General features: G+C 43.8%; 1 protein-coding gene across 8 annotated transcripts in view; it reads right to left on the bottom strand.

Moving 5' to 3' along the window:
- Positions 1 to 21,767, bottom strand: part of blnk (B cell linker) — a 205,153-nt gene that overhangs the window by 40,948 nt on the left and 142,438 nt on the right. For all 8 annotated transcript variants that reach the window (XM_048551118.2, XM_048551119.2, XM_048551123.2 and 5 more), the window contains 4 exons: positions 21,493 to 21,539; positions 5,397 to 5,565; positions 3,428 to 3,549; positions 1,268 to 1,358 (listed from right to left, as the gene is read on the bottom strand). In XM_048551118.2, coding sequence (XP_048407075.1) covers positions 1,268 to 1,358; positions 3,428 to 3,549; positions 5,397 to 5,565; positions 21,493 to 21,539 — 429 coding nt within the window. The remainder of the gene's footprint in view (positions 1 to 1,267; positions 1,359 to 3,427; positions 3,550 to 5,396; positions 5,566 to 21,492; positions 21,540 to 21,767) is intronic.

The following is a 21,767-nucleotide window of genomic DNA, read 5'->3' as shown; positions in this document are numbered from 1 at the left end:
ATTACAAATAAATAGATTTTAGCCACAGTTAAACAACTACGAACTATCGACACATAACTCTCCTGGTTAAAACATTAGCCCCTCCTCATAAACGCCCCCAAAGCACAGACAATAAAACATTTGTAATGACTGAGAGAGCAGTTCAATGGCTCCAATGCAAAGGGTCACTGAGGTGATCCTTTCGCTTGACATGACATGCTGTTCATCGATTTCTCTTCTCCAGATACTTTCACTGTCTTACAGGAGGCACCGAACAGCTGGCTCACAATGGGAAAGTCTTACAGTTACTGGTTAATTGTGATAGCTTACAGCAATAGCTGAGGGAAAATAAAAACTTTCTTTCTTCAGGCTTTTCACGGCAGAGAGAGCAGCCCACCTCGTCATTCCGAGGTCTGAAGGCTTCTGGCCATATCGTTCACACTCACAACCCATCAGCTACATGGAAGCCAATCACATTGTTGTTGGTCGGCACAAGGCCTCTGTCATCAACAATCGAACACATCTTCACAAACCAATCAACTACTTGTTGCCAGCTGAATCTCACTTTGCTTACACCTCTTGGGGACAGTTTGTCTGCAATCAAATTTCCACCGTTGCTTGAACAAACACCAATATTAACAGCACTTACAAATGAGCGTCAGGTTACTTGCTTCTAAAAAGTACTGTCAACCTTCAACAATCTTGGCCTCTTAATCAGTCCTGTTTTCAGTTCATTCCGTAATCAAAAATACAGAAAAATAAAAAGAATTGGTCCTTATGTCCATTTATTATTTTTGGATGACAAAAATCATAAATGTCAAATTGTTTAAAAGAGATCTGAAAAATGCAGCAAATAAGTCTAATGTCAAAATAAAGTTTTGTTTTTGCTATAATTTATTTTTGTTTCTTGCTGCCTTCCATTCTGGATGCCCATGTCTTCCACACCCCAAGATGATGAGCAAGCAACATTCCTCAACTCAGTCACCCATGAAGTTTTCCCCCCTCTGGGAGGAAGTGTCTGAATTTTAGCTGAATGTGCCTAACAAGGATTGTGATCAGGTTTGTTCTGCGTTGATGAATCTCGCACTCCAATCTACTTCCCTGTATCACAGCAGCATGTCATTGCTGTGCAGGTTCAGTCTTTCCACATGTAATAATTGCACTCATTGTAAAAGTACTTCCTCTTAGTTCCCTGTACAGAGTCAGTGCCACAATGAATTGGAACTTGGGAAGGCCATCTCTTGAAGTCAACAACTAGTCAGCTGGATCAAACGGTTTCTGAACTTACGTTTCAATATTACCGCAGCTGCAGTTTTCTCTGTAGGGTCAATGTATGCATCATCACATTCATCATTCTCCATAGGAACAATATAATCATCCTGGAATTAAAGAAAACATTTCAATGCATAGGAATACATGAACAGAATGGAAGATAGTCAGTCAGCTCGCTCCAAATACATTTACTATTTGAACATTATTTTGTGCTCAAAACTCAAGTTCATCAACTTTTTGCTGCTTCAAGGACCAAGACAATTCACTTCAAGTGAATTTATAATATTTATTTATAATAGAAAATGACAGTTATATAACAAGTTATCAATTGTAAACATGACTGATTCCTTATCCTGATATCTAATGTATGGAAGTCTAAGCTTCTAGTCATGGTTCTAAGTTCTGTATGTTCTTCTGTACCATCTATGCACATATGAAAGCAAAATATTTTAAAAACTCATAGCTTCTCCTTCTTGCTCTTTATTTTTTAATGGGAGTTTTTAAAAAAACTTTTTGATGAGTCAATTAATCTAAAATGAATATTCATCAGGGCTGCCTTTTTCTAAATCATTTAGAATGATGATGATGTCTTAAGTAAAATGATCACACCAGATACTTCATGCATGGCATCAAAAATATTTCATAATTCTTTTGGGATAATTTCACCCTTTTTTTAAAATGGATTTGTACAACAGTAAACAGTAATATATATATTTGATAAATCACTGAATTTATTTGCGCTAAAATTAATCAAATAATCTGAAACAACCCAACCTACAAAACCTGAATCTTAAACACACTAAATGAACTAAAATAGTACACTTTCGCCCAGCGTCTAAAACATATCATATGCAGCTTTAATGAGAAATCATGAAGATTGTTTCTCCAAGCCCCCACAGTTTATTTTCTTCTTTCCTGACCAGTCCTTTGCTTTCTCCTGTAGTTGAAGATGATATTTATCTTCTAATGGAAGAAAAACAAAGTTCTGGAGAAACTTAGCAGGTCTGGCAGCATTCGTAAAGAGAGAAACAGAGTTAACATTTCCAGTCCAGTGATGCTTTGTGAGAACTGGAAATGGCACAGCAGTTCTGACAAAGGGTCACTAAACTTGAAATGTTAGCTCTGTTTCCTTCTCTCTAAATGCTGCCAGACTTGCCAACTTTCTCCAGCAATTTCTACCTTTGTTTCAAATTTCTAACATCCATGGCTCTTTGGTTTATTGGTTTCTTCCTGCTAAATACAATCCTTTACTTCATGTTTTACAAATACCCACATGTTTGAGAACAGTTCATATTACAAAATCTCACTCATGTCCCCCTACTTACAGAATGTTACCTTTTAAGTTACTGGCCCCATTTCCTCCAAAATTTGTCTGTGATATAAACCATTCTTATGTTTGCATTCATAACACCCTTTGCTATAATAAAAACCTGTATTTAGAATCTTCTGTCATCAATTTTATGAAAGGATCTGAGAACATAAAGGGAAAATCAGACTTTTATAAGAGTACATTTGAGCAAATCCAATCCATGTTGTAGATTTTTAAACATTAAAACCACAACACTGTAAAGACATACTGCTACTTGAACAAATATGTCAACAATTCCTTGAACTTTGTTTATAGATTTATTTACACATTTCAGGAATCCTGCCCAGACTGCTGCAGCAGCTATGAATCAACATGGATCCTACTGTCTCTTTCTAAAAAGGTTGCTAACTTTTATCAAGGAAAGGCAATCAATTCCAGCAGAGATTGATATCTTACATTTCTTATGTGAAGCTCCTTTTAAAGCTGAAAGGCTTAAATATTATAATTCTGACATACATATATATAATTTCTACTCTTGTATTAAATATTTTGAATTCTTGGTTGCTTAGAAGGATACAGGCAACTACTAAAGCAAGTAAAGTTTTTCAATGTGGGTTTAATGGGAGTTGGTAGCTTTAAGATTCTAAGTGCAGCAGGCCACTTGTTTGAGCTCATAGAAATAATTAACAAAATCCCTGCTTTATAAATGGATTGGTACTACCAGCTCAGCCGTCGTAAAAATCCCTGATGCATCCAAAATCCTTACTTATAATTGACTACCGTACGGCTCCTCATCCCTAGTGAGGCCTTGTGGTTTTTGGGGCCATGGACTATTTAAAAAGATTACTCCTTTCATTATGGCCTTACCTCATCATCTTCCCTTTCTCCTATTTTCTGTGAATGTGGGGTTATCTTTCGTTGGGCTGGAACCGGTGACGATCGTGGCAACATTGGAGGTGGCTTTGCAAAAGAGGCTGCTGGTCTGTTGTCTATGAAAATGACAAGGACTGTCAGTTCTCACAATTCAGAAACAGCCACTGACCCAGGGCTAAACTAATCAGCTCATTTATAAAGAACTTTTGGGTAACATGTAAAGTTATTGTTAAATAGAAATGTGTTATCTATTAATTCTCTCAAAAAGTAAATACACTTAATGATTGATGAACCATAGAGCCGTCGAAATTTGCAGTAGGCGACTACTATCTCTGACGTTCTTCCAATGAGTTTTGTATTTACTTTCATCAGGAAAATGGATTCTCCTCCACTTCAGGTTTAGTGACCGGTGACCAGTGTTATGTCCACTATTGAGAGATTGCTGGATTGGTGAGAGTCCTGGATTGTCACAGTGGAATTGGAAGGCAATGGTAAAAGTGTTGTCTTTTGCTTTACTGACACTTCATTTCAAAGGAGGGCAATTTAGTGGCATTTTCTCTACTGCAATTGATTAAACAGGCTTTTTAGCACAAAAATTTCAGGCTATAATGGGTAAGGCAACAGCAGCACAGTTTGGGGGTAATTGGGTAGAGGAAGAGTTTCCTGCAATTGGATAAAATCATAGACCACATGATATTTTGACGGAGGCAAGACAAGATCCAGAAGAGAAGCAAACTCTTGGGAAGTGGGGCAGGCTGTGGTCCAAACATTGGGGTAAGAACAAACAAAGTGCAATCTATACTATCTTAAACTGATCCATAGTCATACAGCACAGAAACAGACCCTTTAGTCCAAGCAGTCCTTGCTGACCCTAATCTCAAACTAAGCCAGTCTCACCTGCCTGCTCCCGGTCCATGTCCCTCCAAAGCTTTCCTATTCATGAACTTATCTGGATGTCTTTCAAATGCTGCAATTGTACCCATATCCACCATTTCATTAGGAAGTTCATTCCACACACAAACCACCCTCCACATAGAACATTTGCCCTTCCTGTCTTTTTAAAATCTCTCTCCTCTCACCTTAAAAGTGTGCCTCCCGCCCCGGTCCTGAAATCCCAATTTTAGAAAAAAGACAACTGCCCCTCATTATTTTATAAACCTCTACAAAGGTATTGGCCAATGCAGAGGGTCCAAAGGTTTTACCCATTTTCACTGGCTCCATCTTACCTACCCATCAGCAGCCAAGACACAAATACTGTCCTCGAGAAGAAGTAATAACTGTGCCAGAGGGGTCTTCACTGATTGCTGAACTGAATACTAATGAAGAGCAGGACCCCAGAATGGAAGAAGGGGAATACAATATGAAAGCCAGGAAAGGGAGGTATAGAGAATGAAAGGGAACATCTTGTTGGGAGATAACCCTGAAGGATGTCCTCTCCCCAGAAGTTCTTTGCCATCTTTTAATCACCAGTATTTAAAATTAAAAAGTCTGCCCGTTCCCATCTGCCTGCACATGGCAACTCTATTATGGTAACAAGCTCAACTAACTATTTATTATAGATTGGGGGTGGGGTGCCGTTTCTGACTCCCTCTTATCTATCGTACAATGGAGGAAAATTCAGACAACTGGCTGGAAAGTGGTGGGCAAACCATCCCTTGGATTTTTTTTCCTGTGCACTGCTGAAATACTAATTTAAAGGGATGGATTTTAAGTGGCCAGCCTAAAAAGAGTGAGTCTTACTGGAGATGCTCACTTCTGGAGGTGATCGCTCCTGGAGATGCTCACCAGGTTAATCGAAGTTTTAACTCTTGTGCATAATTTTACACTAATTCTGACTTCTGTGCAGTTTCTGACGACTGAAACAGCACACATCTTAACTACTTAACTCATGTGCAAAAGCCAGCCAAAACACTACAACAACAAGCACTACAGCAAATCTTAAAACAAAACCGCTATGCATTACCTGCATATTCACCCTTCGAAATATGCATAGGTTGGGGGACTAATTTCTTGTTTTTATTTTCACTTGGAGGTGGCTCATAATTTTCATCATCATCACCGTCATCACGTGGATCTTCGTAAGCATCGGATTCATCAGAACGTCCATCTGGATTTTCATAGTCACTAGTATCCTGTACACAGAATTTCAATTAAAACAGTTCTTTAAAATATGGATTCATATGGCATTTTAATTTGTGTGGCTGGTTTTAAAATAAATAAACTGAATATACAGTTATGGTAATATCTAATCGGTACTTTTTCATTATTTGATGTACATAACACGTTAATTCATTTTATCATTAAAACGTTCAAGTTATTAAGACTATTGCATAAAATTAGTTAATTTCAAATGTGATTTTCATGTGGCCAGCTTGATACATGCACTGGTTGACATATCCAAAAAACATGTGCATTAAGGTGGGAGTCGTGAAATCATTGTGTCCAAGAACTACATGTCTTAGATTTTATAATCTGTTTCTCTCTGTCTCACCACTACCTTTGCGCTACTTACTGACCTTAATATTTCAATCATTTATTTTCTGCCAACCTTGAGGTATGCTGCCCCTTTGTGAGGTGCAGAATCCCATGTTTATGGTGCCAGTTTAAAATCCAGCACTAGATCAAGCAGATTTCCAAGTGTGTAGCAGCATTGATGTTAAAAAGAAGGTAAGCAGTTACTCTCATAGAAATACTTACACAGATAGTACATTGGAAAGTTTAGCGTAACACATCCTTTTATTTTCAATTTAATGTTTCAAATTGCAAAATAAAAGATAATGATGGGATTAATGTAGGAGCTAAAGAAAACAACTAAACTTTAAAAATAATTAAAAATGTGGAAATTTACCATCATAGAAAGCAATTCCACAAGCATAAAATGATCTTTTCAGTGTTGGGGAAGGTGTTTGGTGGTACTACAGCATTAAAAACCTAATTTCCAAGGATTTCACAGTGAATCTAACAATGTACATTCTCATCAGTTCAAAGATTTTCTATTGGTGACAGTTTGCTGGGAAGGAAAACAGGGAAGTCAAAGCACATCCTCTGATAAAGCTCCGAATCATTGACAGCATCTTCCAAATTTCTGCATTATTTTGTGTGTGTGAACTCAAGATGTTGTTGCCAATTTTGTGGAAATATTGATGGTATATATTGATGGTTTCACTGTCATTACCACTGAGAAAATTTGGAAAATTGTAAGTCAGCCTTTTTCTGTCTCAGGATACATCTCTCATCAACAATATTAATCTTGAGTGAGTGGCATACTTTGGAACTAAGGAACTTTCTAGAATTATTTTGGATAGGTTGTGCCTACAAAGCATTGTTCTACACTCATGACTAATGTATCACTGTAGGTTTCTTCACCTAAGTGAAGTCAGAGATTATAATCAGTCGGTTGGTCTGTTATCTTTGTAACAATGAGAAAAAGCCTGAAAATATGAAGTTTCAATGTGCAAGTGCATCAATGTTATTTGTGAATGATTTATTATTTATTTTATTGATACAGGCAACATCATTTCCAGTCTGATTTTAGGCCCTGTGCTGGCGGCATTGGGGTGCTCCTATGTAACTTTTCCATATTAATGTTTTAATGCACTCCTTTTAAGTCTAACTTCGATTTATTGGACAAAGACAATATTCATCAACCCTCATGACTCCTGCAACTAATCCCTTCACATCCTCTTTTTCCATTCTCCTTCAGTAATAGCAGCTTCACCTGTCTTGATCCAGAACTCCAGTTCTCTCTCATCCCTATCTCTTGTTACTTCTCTGCTCTCCTCTTTGACTCTGTAATTAATCCTCATTCCTAACACTTCTGCCACCCCAATTTGTCATAATCTTCCACCATAATGGAATGCTTCACCATAAAGGTGTGGTTGGGAGTAGGCAGTCTCAAGAAGAAAAAAAACACTTATTTACAGTTTCACGTGTTAACACTGAAATACAATTGGGAAATATTTTGGAGGCAAAATGTTGTTTTCAACTACTGGAATAAAGCATAATTATTTTACAAAATATATTAATGATTTTGTCACAAAAGGAGATAATGGACTTTCACAGGAATGCTTTAGCCAGTCATTTTGGCCAGTGCAATTTGAACTACATGTTTCTGAAGGGCAATGATCTAGTTTGAGATCCCAATTAGTCACTTTAAAAAGAATAGTTGATTGATAAAGAATCTTCAGAGATTACAGATGCATTTAGTGTCTTTGAAAAACCTACAAAGCTGGATGAGAAACCTGAGAAATGACATATTGTGACAAAGATTAACAAAACGTTCAAGTTAAGTGGGATTACCATTGGAAACAGGTTGTGCATCTGTTTTCATCTTGTCAGTTTCCTTAGAATTCTACTTTGTTTTTATAAATATCTTTGTGGTGTTTTTTTTAAAAACACTAGTCTACTAACTTACGAAAGCATCCTCACTAAGACAAATAGACCAGAATTTTCCTGTCCTGAATAGGAAGAGACTGGAAGCAGGAAACAAAATAGCCACCAAGCCGTCTGGGCCAAAATGCAACGTCCACTTCTGCATTCCCCCATGTTGCACTGTGTGAAGAATGTAGATAACAACCAGATCCATGCTTCATAAGGAGCTCATTGAGCACAAGGTCAGTGAAAACCTGGATTCTTATGCAATCCCACTTTCACTTCACACAGCTGTGAATCAGAAGGTCTCAACAATCACACAAGGGAGATGGAGTGAAAAGTAGTTAGATTTAGTAATTTACTATTGTAATACATGTTGTTGGCCTGCTTTTACCTTGTTTCTGAGGCTTCTCAGAAGTTTCTGAAGTTTCTCTTAGTTAAATGGTCAAAATAAGACCAGACCTACAAAGCAATATTGTAAAACAATACCTCAATGTTTTAGTTTCATGCGTGTGACCCATGCATTACCATTTGCAATGGAATACTTTGCCAGTGGTAGTCGTGGAAGCAGAGTCATTAGTGACATTTAAGCGACTGCTGGACATGCAGTTGGACAGCAGTGAATTGAGGGGAATGTAGGTTAGGTTATTTCATTTTTGGATTCGGATTAATCCACAGCACAACATCGTGGGCCGAGGGGCCTGTACTGTGCTATACTTTTCTATGTTCCATATGAAATCTATTCATAGTCACTATGTAGGTTTTTAGGAAATACAGTTTCTGAACCAAACACCATAAATTTGGATATTCACTGCACAGAATCCTACTCCCAACTAAGACAGCCAAACACATTCTCTTCATGTGTGGCGCTCAATCTGATTTGTAACCTAACACTTGGGAATATTAAAATCATTTTTGAGTGCACATGTAGATGACAAGAATTTGTCTCTGTTTGAGAAAGCTGCTCAAGGGCATGCAAGATTATGTTACCTTGTTAATGTTTACCTTTGGAATGTACAAGATGTTCAATAAAAGCCATTAAATTGAACAAAGAAGTTTGCTAAACAGTGGCACAGTAATTTTTTGGCTTTGTTTCTGTAAGCCTTGATAGCAATCACAAGGGAATGATAGCATTGTAAATAATGTTACTGGACTAGTAACCCAGAAACCCGGACCAATGATCTAGAAGCAAGAGTTCAAATCCTCTGACAGCTGAGGAATCTGAATTTATTCAATAAAATAATTCTGGATTAAAAAAATCCAGCACCAATAACAATGCGATTGGAACTACCTGACTAGTGTACAAACCTACCTGGTTCACTAATGTCCTTTAGGGAAGGAAATCTGCTTTCCTTACCCCGTCACCCTATGTGTGTGGTGACAGAACCACAGCGTGTGGTTGACTATTAACTAAGCTCTTTGAAGTGGCCTAGCAATCCATTCAGCCAAGACAAAGCATAGTAAAATTCAAACCAGTCATCGCACTCAGCATCAACTTGAGAATTGGACTCAGACTTGGCAAAGGCACATGCTGCCTGGTTGCCAATGCAACGTCATCGTCAGTAACATATGGAGACTTGTCCCAGGACAGGGAGAGCTATCCTACAGACATTTGACCATCAGTAAGGTGACTAACATGTTGCCTACAGTACAATAATATAGTTCTCTCTGTGATAACCTGTTCACTGATGCTTAGTTTAGGTACAGCCAGGATCATTTAGCTCCCCACCTCATTACAACCTTGGCCCAAACATGGGCAAAAGACCTGAATCCTGGAGGTGAGATGAAAGTGATAGCCTTAATAGTCAAGGTAGCCTTATAACCAACTAAGAAAAAGTCAAAAGTAAGGCCCTCCACTAGCTATAGTCATACCTAAAGCAAAGGAAAATGACTGCAATTGTATAAGCCAATCATCTCAGCCCCAGAGTTCTTCAGGACCGTGTCCTGTGCCCAACCATCTTCAGCTGCTTCATCAATGGCCTTCCCTCCATTATAAAGTCAGAAGTGAGGATGTTCATTGATGATTGCAAAGCCTTCAGTTCCATTCTTAACTCTGTAAATAATGAAACAGCCTGTGCTTCGTGAACCTGAACAACATTCAGAATTGGTCAGCAATGAGCATCAATAAATTACAAAGAATCTAACCATCATTCCTTGATATTCATTGGCAGTACCATTTCTGATTATCTCATTATTACACTGGGAGTTATCAATGGTTAGAAACTTAACCAGGCCAGCTATATAAATGAATCTACAAGTCACAAGACAGGAATATGATGAGTTTAGCAATGGGTTTCCTCCTGGAGGTCCAGTTTCCTCCCATAGTCCAAAGACGTTCAGGCTAGGTGGATTGGCCATGCTAAATTGCCCCTAGTGTTCAGGGATGTGTAGATGAGATGGGTTATAGGGGGATGGCTCTGGGTGGGGTTCTCCGCGGTTCAGTGGAACTTGTTGGGCCAAAGGGCCTGTTTCCACACTGTCGGGATTCTATGTAGAACCATCCAAGGCAAAGTAGCCTGCTTGAATGCCATCCTATCTACCACCTTCAGAATGCAGTCCCTCCACCTCCAGTGTACCACATCAACAGTGTGTGCTATCTGCAAGATATATTACAGCACCTTTCAAACCCACAACCTCTATTATAGAGAGCAGGGTGTTGCACATTTTGAGTTTTCTTGCCCTTGGGGAGCCTGTGAGGACATTTCAGAAAACTTAATGTTTGGCAGAATAGTTAAATGAGTTTCAAGGAAAAAAAAAGGAGCCATAAATCACTAAGTTAAATAAAAGATGAATTAACAAAATTGACCATAAACATGCCAAATAACAGAGATAATTTAAAAAAAACTCTTTTTTGCTTTTTGTCTTTTAAGAAACAGAGCTTGACCACTTGGGAAGAGACAGCAAATGGAGCCACCTAATTAATTTGGTTTGACTCACAGTGGTAGAGGCTGGTCTAATTATGACTGTTACAAGGCTGGGTGTATAAATAGGAAGGGTTCAGAGGGATATGGGTCAAATGCTGGCACATGGGACTAGATTTATTTAGGATACCTCTCCGGCATGGACAAGTTGGACCGAAGAGTTTGTTTCCACGCTGTACAGCTCTATGACTCTATGGCTAACCTTGCATTTGCTTCTGGTCAAATCGGAACTCTGCAGAATTCATACAAAAGTGGAGGTCAGAGGGTAATTGCCTTTCAGCCTGCTTTGTGGACAGGGTTTTTTTTTGGAGGGAGAAAAAGAGGAGATGAAGGGTGAGGTTGTGACTGGCTCATGGTTCACACATTCACTCGCTCCATCCTGTCACCCGCACATTCTTTGCTTGCTCATATACTGTGTCCCTCTCAACCACTTACCTGCCTCATACATCCTCTCACTCAGTCACACCGCCTTACTGTCTCCCCGCCCCACACCCACTCATTCTCACATCCTCTCACTGACTCTCACACCCACTCATTCAATTATTGCCCCACACTAACTTACTCAAACCTCTCAATCACTCACTCACACTCCCCATCCTCTCAGTCTCTCTCAACCTCTCACTGACTCTTCTCCATACTCACTGCCTCCCACTCTCACAGCATCAAACTCAATCTCTGCTTCTCACACAAACACCCTCTTTCACACGTACACATTGTCTTAATCAACATGCCATCTGACTCACTCTGCATTCTACCCTCACTCACACACTCTCTCTCACGTTAATATTCTCTCTAATTCACTTCTCTTCCCTTCTTCACACTCTCTTACTCTCCCTCATTCACAACTCCTTGGACTGGGGCGTCCCTCTCTACCATTTGAATGAATGCTTCTTTTACAGGAATGTCATTTACGATTCACTCTCTGACTTGGAGTGTCTTTCTCCAGTATCCTCCTGGCAGAAGTCTTTACCTTCCATATAGTCTTACAGCATGGAAACAGATCCTTTGGTCCAACCGGTCCACACCAACCATGTTCCCAAACTAGTCCCAACTGCCTATATGGCTCCAACCCTTTCCTTTCATGAATTTATCTAAATGTCTTTTAAATGTTGTAACTGTGCCTGCATCCACTACTTTCTCTGGTGGTTTATTCCATAGAGAAACCACTGTGTGTATATAAAAAATTACTCCTCATGCTCTTGTCAAATCTTTTCCCTTTCAGCTTAAAAATACGCCCTCTAGTTTTGAACACTCTCACCCTAGAGAAAGATCCTTGTCACTCACCTTATCTATACCCCTTGTGATTTTATAAACCTAGTAAGATTACCCCTCAAACTCCAGTGAGAAAAAGTTTCAGTGTACTTTTATATCACAAACCTTCCATTTCCAGCAGCATCCTGGGAAATCTTTTCAGAACCCTCTCCAGTTTAATAATATCCTTGCTATAATGGGTTGACTGGAATTGCACATAGTTCTCCAGAAGAGGCCTCACTGGCATCCTGTACAATCTCAATATGACGTTCTAACTCTTACATTCAAAGGCAAGAACAATGAAGGCAAGCATGCTAAATGCCTTGGATGTGAGTTTGCTCGCTGAGCTGGAAGGTTAGTTTTTAGACGTTTTGTCACCATTCTAGGTAACATCATCAGTGAGCCTCCGGCGAAGCGCTGGTGTTATGTCCCGCTTTCTATTTGTCTGGTTCGGTTTCCTTAGGTTGGTTATGTCATTTCCTGTTCTTTTTCTCAGGGGATGGTAGATTGGCTCCAAATCAATGTGTTTGTTGATGGAGTTCGGCATGGCATTCCAACAGGAACTCCATCAGCAAACACATTGGCTCCAAATCAATCTACCACCCCCTGAGAAAAAAAACAGGAAGTGACATCACCAACCCAAGGAAACCGAACTAGATAAATAGAAAGTGGGACAGAACACCAGCGCTTCGTTGGAGGCTCGCTGATGTTACCTAGATTGGTGATGAAACATCTAGGAACAAACCTTCCAGCTCAGTGAACCAGCTTACATCTGGAACAAAATAAAGACCCACTCTTTTGTGGACCGAGAGGAGGAGAGCGCTGTGTTGGAGGTAGAAGGAAGATGTCAGGTTGGCTGTGCACCCTTGCAACTGGTGGATCTTAATGCTGGCTTCGGCCTAACGCTGGTTCAGGGGAGCCGCCAACCTGCAACGATGGCTGCGGTGAGTGCTCGTGCCCCGGGTCAGGGGGTCCGCAACACCATCCATGTTTCCGTGAAGAAGGTGGATGAAGGTGCACCTGTGGACCGCACCTTCTTCGTGAAGAGGGTCCTGTTGGACTGTTGTGGGTTCGCTGCTGCGGACACTTACTGCCTGCAGGATTTCCCCGGAGGAGGTTTCTATGATGTAACCCTTAGGAGTGCCAAGCTTTGCGAGCGCTTCCTGGAGGTTTTCAAGGAGAAAGGAGGTGAGGGCCCCCTCTCTGTATTGACCGCTGTCCCGCTGTTCGTGATGCCGGTGCAGAAGAGACGTATGGTGACTGTACACATGTACAACCCACATGTGCCAGCAGTTGATGTCCTGACCTTCCTTGGAAGGTACGTGAAGGTGGAAGGGGACCTAACTGACATCGTGGACCCCTTTGGCATCTGGACCAGTAAGAGGCAGGTCAAGTTGACGCTGAGGATGGGTACGGATGGGAACATCATACACCCACCTGCGATCGGTGGGAGCAAGGGTTACCTGACCTACGCAGGCAGACTTTAGGTTGCCCACGCTTGTGGTAGGTCAGGTCACGTGGCAGCCGACTGCAAAGCCACCATCTGCAGGGAGGAGGGACACCTTGCAAAGGATTGCCCACAAGAGAAAAGCTGCAACCTTTGCGGGGAAGCGGGCCACCTCTATAGGGCATGCCCGCAGCGGGGGACCACCTACGCCCAGGTCGCCGGCAGGGGCAACGCGGGGCCAGCCCCCCCCGGAGGAGAGGAAGGCACCAGGGCCCTGCAAGGACCCCACTAATGTGCAGGAGGGCCAGGTCGTGCAGGAGGTCCCAGCCCCACAGGATGGACCTGAGGACAGCAAAGCGCCCCTCCAGGCTCTGCTTTCCCCCCACCCCCGACAACCCGGAGCCAATGGAGGCGGCGACAGGCGACCCAGGGGATTGGACGACGGTCCGGAAAGCGAGGAGGAAGGTGCGTCGACGGGCCCAGGAACTGCAACCATCAGGCGGAAAGAGGCAGCTACAGGGTGGCTATAAGAGCTCCTCTGACGAGGGGGATTCGGAGAGGGCCCGCCCCAAAGCAGAAGCTAAAGATCTCAAGGGAGAAGGAAAGCAGCACCCCGCTTCCAGGTGATGGGATGCATCCTGAGACTCCCTCCGACACCCAGTCACGTGCTGCTGGTGCACTGGAGGGCCCCCCCGGAACTTCCAGGCAGGAAGGAGGAAACAGCGCGTCCACAGCCTGACCCAGAGCCGGACTCTCCTGCCTCCGTACCCCCGACGGGGGGATGCCACCCGGAAGGCAGCACGGACGGTTTCCTGAGCCCGGAGAGCGTCCAGCAGTTCGTCCGGGCAATGGGCATCAAGTGACAGATGGAGGGGCTGGACCTGGACTTGGGGAGGGTACTGCGGTCACTGCCCACAATGGGGGTACCAGTTGTGAGCATTAACGTGTGCAGCGTCAAGTCCATTGCAAGATGTGTGTCCCCGTTGGCCTACCTGACCAACGTCAAGACGGACCTCCTGTTTCTGCAGGAGTGCGGGATACTGCACCTCAGAAGGTACGGGAAATGGTCCGACGCCTGGACCTGTGGGCCTTCGATCTGGTCGGGGGGTAACGACTGACAGTCCTCGGGCCTAGCTATTCTGCTATGGGGGTGCGACTTCACCATTCCTCAAGTTCAGGAGGTGGTGGGGGCCGCCTCCTAGTGGCTGACGTCACCTACAGGAACGCTCCCCTGAGGCTGATCAACGTGTACGCCCCAGCGGTACGGAGTGAGCGATTGGCCGTCCTGCAGCGGCTTCCACCCCTGCTGGCTACGTCCAGGCCAGTCATTCTAGGCGGAGACTTCAACTGCATCATTGATGCAGATGGAAGATCCGGCGTGGGGACAGCGGGTGCGGGGAGTCAACTGGACGTCACGTCCACATTCCTGATGGGCACGGTGAAGGACGCCAAGCTGCTCGACGTCTTCAGCACCCCTGCAGACGGAGCGCAGCGGAGGTACACCTGGTCGCGGCCAGACGGGTCTATTCGCTCAAGGATAGACTTCCTGTTTGTGTCACGGGCGTTCTCGGTCAGGTCCACCGGCGTCGAGCCGGTGTTCTTCTCTGACCACTGCCTCCTGCTGGCCGACTGTCATGTACAGGACGACCAGCCAGCCGGCAAGGGGACGTGGAAGCTCAACACGACTCTGTTGACCCCAGAGAACGTCGAGGATCTTAAGAGGGAGTACGCCGGTTGGAGAACCGTGAAACCCCTCTTTGAGTCTCCGGGCGACCGGTGGGAGACGGTGAATGAGAACATTAAGAGGTTCTTTGTCCTCAAGGGTGTTCGGAAGGCGAGAGAGAGGCGGGGAAAGCTGTCGCGACTCCAGAAAAGGGTGCAGAACCTGCTCCTTCTGCAGTTGATGGGGGTCGATGTCACGGAGGACCTCCGTGAGGTGAGGGGCCAGCAAGCCTCGCTCTTCGCCGCGGAGGCCTCCAAGATAATCTTCCGGTCCAGGGTCCGCTCCGTGGGGCAGGACGAGACATGCTCGCATTCCTTCTTTCAGAAGGTGCACAAAGAGAGCTCTGTGCTTAGCCGGCTGAAGGAGGACGACGGCTCGGTGACGACGTCTCGGCCCGACATTTTGAGGATCAGCAGATCCTTCTATGCCGGACTGTACGACACGAAGCCCACGGACAGCACGGCCTCCGAGTCGTTCCTGTCGTCTATCACGGAGGTCTTAGACGACGGCACGAGGGAGTGGCTGGACCGGCCGATATGCCTGGGCCCCAGAGAGGAATAAGACTCCCGGGAGCGACGGCTTACCGGTCGAGCTGTATTCCGCTCTGTGGGACCTGGTCGTCCAGGACCTGCTGGAGGTGTACGATAGTGCGCTTCGGGCAGGGGAAATGTGCAAGTCCATGAGGAAGGGCATCATCACCCTCATTTACAAGAGGAAGGGGGAGGGGGAAGAAATTAAGAATTGGCGTCCCATTTCATTATTGAACGTGGACTACAAAATCCTGGCCAAGGTCATAGCCAACCGGGTCAGGTCTGTCCTGGAGTCGGTGATTCACCCTGACCAAACCTGTGCTGTGCCGGGCAGGAAGATCACTGAGAGCCTCGCGCTCATCAGGGATACGATCGCCTACGTGCAGGACAGGAGGGTGGACACCTGCCTTGTCAGCCTGGACCAGGAGAAGGCCTTCGACAGGGTCTCTCATGCTTACATGAGGGACATCCTTTCCAAATTGGGGTTCGGGGAGGGTATCTGCAATTGGATCCGGCTGCTCTACACCAACATTGTTAGAGCACTCTCGATCAACGGGTGGGAATCAGACAGTTTTCTCGTCAGATTTGGAGTCAGGCCGGGATGCCTGCTCTCTCCTGCCTTGTTCATGTGCTGTGTGGAGCCCTTCGCTGCATCCATCAGGAAGGACGTGAGCCTGAAGGGCGTGACTATCCGAGGCAGCGGAGGCCTTCAGTTCAAGACCTCCCTGTGCATGTATGATGTTGCCGTCTTCTGCACCAATCGTCGGTCGGTGAGTAGACTATTGGAGTCAATAGTCAATAGGAGTAAAAGCGAGGTCATGTTCTTCGGGAACTGGGACGACCACTCCTTCATCCCCTTCACCGTCAGAACAGACTACCTGAAGGTGCTGGGTGTTTGGTTTGGTGGAGCTGGGGCGTGCACTAAGACTTGGGAGAAGCGTATCACCAAACTGAAGCAGAAGCTGGGCAGGTGGACGCTCCGGTCCCCCTCCATCGCGGGCAAGAACCTGGTTGTCAGGTGCGAGGGGCTTTCGGTACTGTTGTATGTGGCGCAGGCCTGGCCTATTCCCTGGATCTGTGCCGCTGTGGTCACCCAGGCCATCTTCCACTTCATTTGGGGGTCGAGGATGGACCGTGTCCGCAGGGACAGCATATACAAAGACCTGGAAAATGGGGGAAGGGCGTACCAAACGTCACCCTCGCCCTGACGGCTGCCTGTGTGTGCGGCTGCATCAAGCTGTGTGTAGATCCGCAGTACGCAAACACCAAGTGTCACTACTTACTGAGGTTCTACCTGTCCCCGGTGTTGCGAAGGATGGGCCTGGCCTCATTGCCGCGGAACTCTCCGAGTAGTTGGACCGTCCCGTACCACCTGTCCTTCAAAAATTTCTCCACGAAGGGAAACGCCGTTGACCACAAGGCCGTCAGGCAGTGGTCAGCACGTAGTATCCTCGGGACCCTTCGGGAAAAGGAGAGGGTGGATCCCGTCGTGTGGTTCCCCACGCAGACTGCCAAAGTCATTTGGCAGAATGCCTCGTCGCCAGAACTTTCAAACAAGCACAAGGACATTGCTTGGCTGGCGGTGAGAGGGGCTCTGCCAGTGAGATCTTTTATGCATGCCCGGAGTCTCTGCGCCACCGCACGCTGCCCTCGAGGTGGCTGCGGGGGGGGGGGGGGAAACGAGACTGTCGATCACCTCCTTCTGGAGTGTGCCTATGCGCAGGAGGTCTGGAGGGGGATGCAGTGGTATTTGTCGAGGTTCTTCCCGAGCAGCTCCGTGACACGGGACTCCGTGCTCTACGGGCTGTTTCCCGGGACGCACACCGAGACCAACATCAACTGCGCCTGGAGGACCATCAATGCGGTGAAAGACGCTCTTTGGGTCTGCCCGCAACTTGCTGGTCTGCCAGCTGAAAGAACTGACCCTGACTGAGTGTTGCAGACAGGCGCACTGCAAGGTCCAGGACTATGTGCTGAGGGACGTGCTAAAGCTTGGGGCAGCCGCCGCCAAGGCGCGGTGGGGAAAGACCACCGCATGAAACCCCTCGTCCAGAATGGAAAAAAAAGGGCCCTATCTGGTAACTGGGCCCAGCTGGCGCCTTCCCCAACTGGTCAGGGGGCCAACTGGGCCTGTGCGGGGTATTTTCTTTGCTTTGTTTTTTTTTCTTCTTGGTTTGTTTTTTTTCCTTTAGTTGGTGTATGTACCCCCTGGGTAACCTGGAGCGACTTGCATGACTGGGTAGGTGTATAAATATGTTTTTTTTGTACATCTTATGAATAAGCTTTTTTTTCCCAAATTTAAAAAAAACTGACGAAACGTCTAAAAACTAACCTTCCAGCTCAGCGAGCAAACTCACATCCAGAACCTCAACCTGAGCTACAAATCTTCTCAAAACATGCTCAGTGCCTTCTTAACCACCCTCTCTACCTGTGATGCAAATTTCAAAGAACGTTTTCTCTGAACCCCCAGGTCTCTCTGTTCTGTAACACTACCCAGAGCCCTATTATTAATTGTACAAGTCCTGTTCTTGTTTGTTTTACCAAAACACAATACCTTACATTTGTCCAAATTAAACTTCATCTACCACTCCTCAACCCATTGTCCCAATTGATCAAGATCTCTTTATAATCTTAGATAACCTTCTTCACTATCTACTATATCACTAATTTTGGAGGCATCCACAAACTTACTAACAAGTCTTCTATATTCTCATCCAAATCCTTTACATAAGTGACAAACAAAAGTGCCGATCCCTATGGCACACTGCTGGTCACAGGCCTCCCGCCCAAGAAAGAACCTTCCACCACCACCCTCTGTCTCCTACCATTAAGCCAATTTTGTATCCAATTGGCAAGCTCACCCTGAATCCCATGTGATCTTACTTTACTAATTAGCTTACCATGCAGAACCTTCTCAAAGGTTTTACTAAAGTCAAAGTACACCACGTCTACTGCTCTGCCCTTAAACTTTTTGGTTACTTCATTCAAAAACTCAATCAAGTTTGAGAGACATTATTTCCTTCACACAAAACTGTGCTAACTATACCTAATCATCCCTTACCTCTCCAAATGCAAGTAAATCCCAAATTTCAGAATCAGCTCCAACAACCACCAATGTCAGGCCTACAGGTCTACAGTTTCCAGGCTTCTCCTTATAGACTTTCTTAAACAATGGTACAACATTAGCCACCCTCCAATTCTCTGGCACTTCATCTATGTTTATAGATGATACAAATATTTCTGCTAGGAACCCCACAATTTCCTCCCTAACACCCGCAACATCTGGGGTACACTCGATCAGGTCCTGGAGGTTTAATCGACCTTTATATTTTCTAAGGCCTCCAACTCTTCCTCTTCTCTAAAGTGAGCTGTTTTCAAAACACAAGTATTTATTTCCCTTAGTTCTCTCCCCTCCATTTCTTTCTTGACAGTAAAAAGTGACACAAAATATTCATTTAATATCTCTCCCATTTCCTGATGTTCGAATCAAAGATAACCTCATTGACTTCTCTCTCTATTGCTCTCTTGCTCTTCATGTATTTGTAGAATCTTTCTGAATTATCTTTAAACTTATCTGTGAAGGCTCTCATATCCCTGTTTGCCTCTCTGATTTCTGTCTTAAGAATGCCCCAATGGTCTTTGTACTCTTCAAGAGGTTCGGTTGATCCCGGTTGTCTATATCTAACACATGATTCTTTTTATTCTTGACTGGAAGTTCAATGTTTATTCATTCATTGAATTTTGTTCTTACCAGCCTCGCCTTTCACTCTTAACAGGAACATAATGCTTCTGCACTCTTGTTAACACATTATTGAAAGCCTCCCACTTGTCAGTCGTCCCTTTACCTGTGAACAGTGTACCCCAATCAACTTTTGAAAACTTCTTGTTTCATACCCTTAAAATGTGCCTTTAATACTCTGGTGGGCCCAGTCACTATTTGGAAAATCATAATCCCCCAGTCCGACTCTATCCTTTCTTACATACACTTGAGATCTCTCTACATATTTGCTCCTCAATTTCCATCTAACTATTGGGGCTACTGTACAATCCCATCAGGGTGTTAATCCCTTTCTTATTTCTAATTTCTACCTGTGTAGTTTCACTAACTGGTAACTCAGAAATATCTTAAGCACAAAAGTAAATGTTTTCCTTAATGAAAAGTGCCACACCCTCTCCTCTCTTGCCTCTCTTTCTATCCTTCCTGTAACATTCAAAACCCAGAACAGTGAGCTGCCAATCCTTTCCTTCCCTCAGCCAAGTCCCATGTTCCCACACATGTCCTGAGTGTATTAGTTTTGCCAGTGCATTGAAATAAATGCAGTTTAATTCTTCAGAGGAACCCCATTCTTTGATTTGCTCCTTTCTGTATTTTCAAATTAACTTGCTCTTTTCTGATTCAGAACCATCCTCATCTGACTTTCTACTTTCATTTTTACTTAGGGATCCCCCAAACTCTAAAAGTTTACAGGCTCCTGAAACAGAACTAGCAAATATCTCTGCCAGGATATTAGTTCCTTCTCAGTTCAGGAGAAACCCATCCCTTTTCTAGGCCCAAAACATCAGCTTTTGTGCTCCTAAAATGCTGCTTGGCCTGCTGTGTTCATCCAGCTCCACACTTTGTTATCCCTTTTTAACAGGTCTTTTCTGTCCCAGAGGAATCCCGATGATCAAAGAAACCAAATCTGTGCACATTGCACCATCTCTTCAGCCATTGATTTTTCTCCTTTATCCTCTTATTCCTTCCCTCATTAGAACTTGGCACTGGAAGTAAACCAGAGATGGCCTTTTTCAAATGTTCTGTTTTTTGTAAACCTTCTTCCTAATCTCTTACATTCATTCTGCAAAGCCTCAACCCTTTTCCTAACTATGTCATTCCTACCAATGTATACAAGAGCTTAAGGCTTCTCAATCTTCCATTTGATTACATGGTTCAACTGTCTTGAGATATCCTTAACCTTAGCACCAGGAAGGCAATATATTATTCTAGATTCCTGCTCATGGCTGCAGACTCTCCTGTTTGTGCTGCTGAAAGAGAGTTCCTTGTAATAATTATTCTGTTAAATCTTGACAAACCCCATTTAGCATAAGATTCGTTCTCAGTGCCCAAGATCTGACTGCCACTACTATTTTCCTCCAGAGACTCTTTCTTTCAACAATACCCAAAACAGAATATCTATGAGACAGACTTCTTAACTATCCTCTTAGCTTTCATGACAGTCAATCATCTATCTGGCTGATCCTGCTGCAAAGCTCAGGATGAATTAGTATATTCTTGATTTGCCCAATTGGCGGCTCTTCCAATCAGAGGCTGTTTCACTGGGGAACAATCAGCAGAAAACGCAAGACAGAAACAGCCTTAGATTGGAGGGTCGTCTCCTTCAGAGCCTTCGACTCGTACTTCTGAGATTTGGAAACGTGAGGATGGGCCAGCTTGTTTAACAAGCCTGATGTTGACAGACAGGGCAATTAGGGATGGGCAATAAATACTGTGCCTATCAGTAACAGTCACATCTGTGAAAGATTAACAAAGTAACATCTGTATCCTGTCTTTGAATATTTCAAACCGACACTCGTGGTTTTCTTCAAGACGTCGAGAAACTGCAAGCACCACACAGCTCAATCTGGACGACATTAGGGGACATTGATATTTCGGAGAACTGTACCACAACATAATTTAAAAGATTGGGATTACAAAAAAATCTAATTAAAGGAACTTTTGAGACAAAATGACCTTCCTTGAAATACACTACTTTTACAGCTTTGGAAGATGTCTAAGCATCATAGCATCAACAATTCAAATGGTTCTAAACACTTACAAATTCATTGTCAGACCATTGTTCTCCCTCCTGTGCTCCAGCACCTTCTGAATAAAAAAAAATAGGAAGAAAGACTGAATGGATTAGCGTCAAAGTTAAATGAATGTTCATGGATAAATACACAAAAATGTTCACATGGTTTCTTTTGGAATAACCTGTCATATAAAACAATCTAAGATTTGGATTCTGTGGAAGAAGCATAAAGGGAGGCCAAATTTTCATTTATTTTGATAATCCACCAAGGCAAAGGGAAATTCCTGGTCAGTTGGTTCTGC

The sequence above is a fragment of the Stegostoma tigrinum genome, chromosome 20 (assembly GCF_030684315.1).
Source record: "Stegostoma tigrinum isolate sSteTig4 chromosome 20, sSteTig4.hap1, whole genome shotgun sequence".
NCBI classification, from domain to species: Eukaryota; Metazoa; Chordata; class Chondrichthyes; order Orectolobiformes; family Stegostomatidae; genus Stegostoma; species Stegostoma tigrinum.
This window is presented reverse-complemented; position numbering and strand designations above follow the sequence as displayed.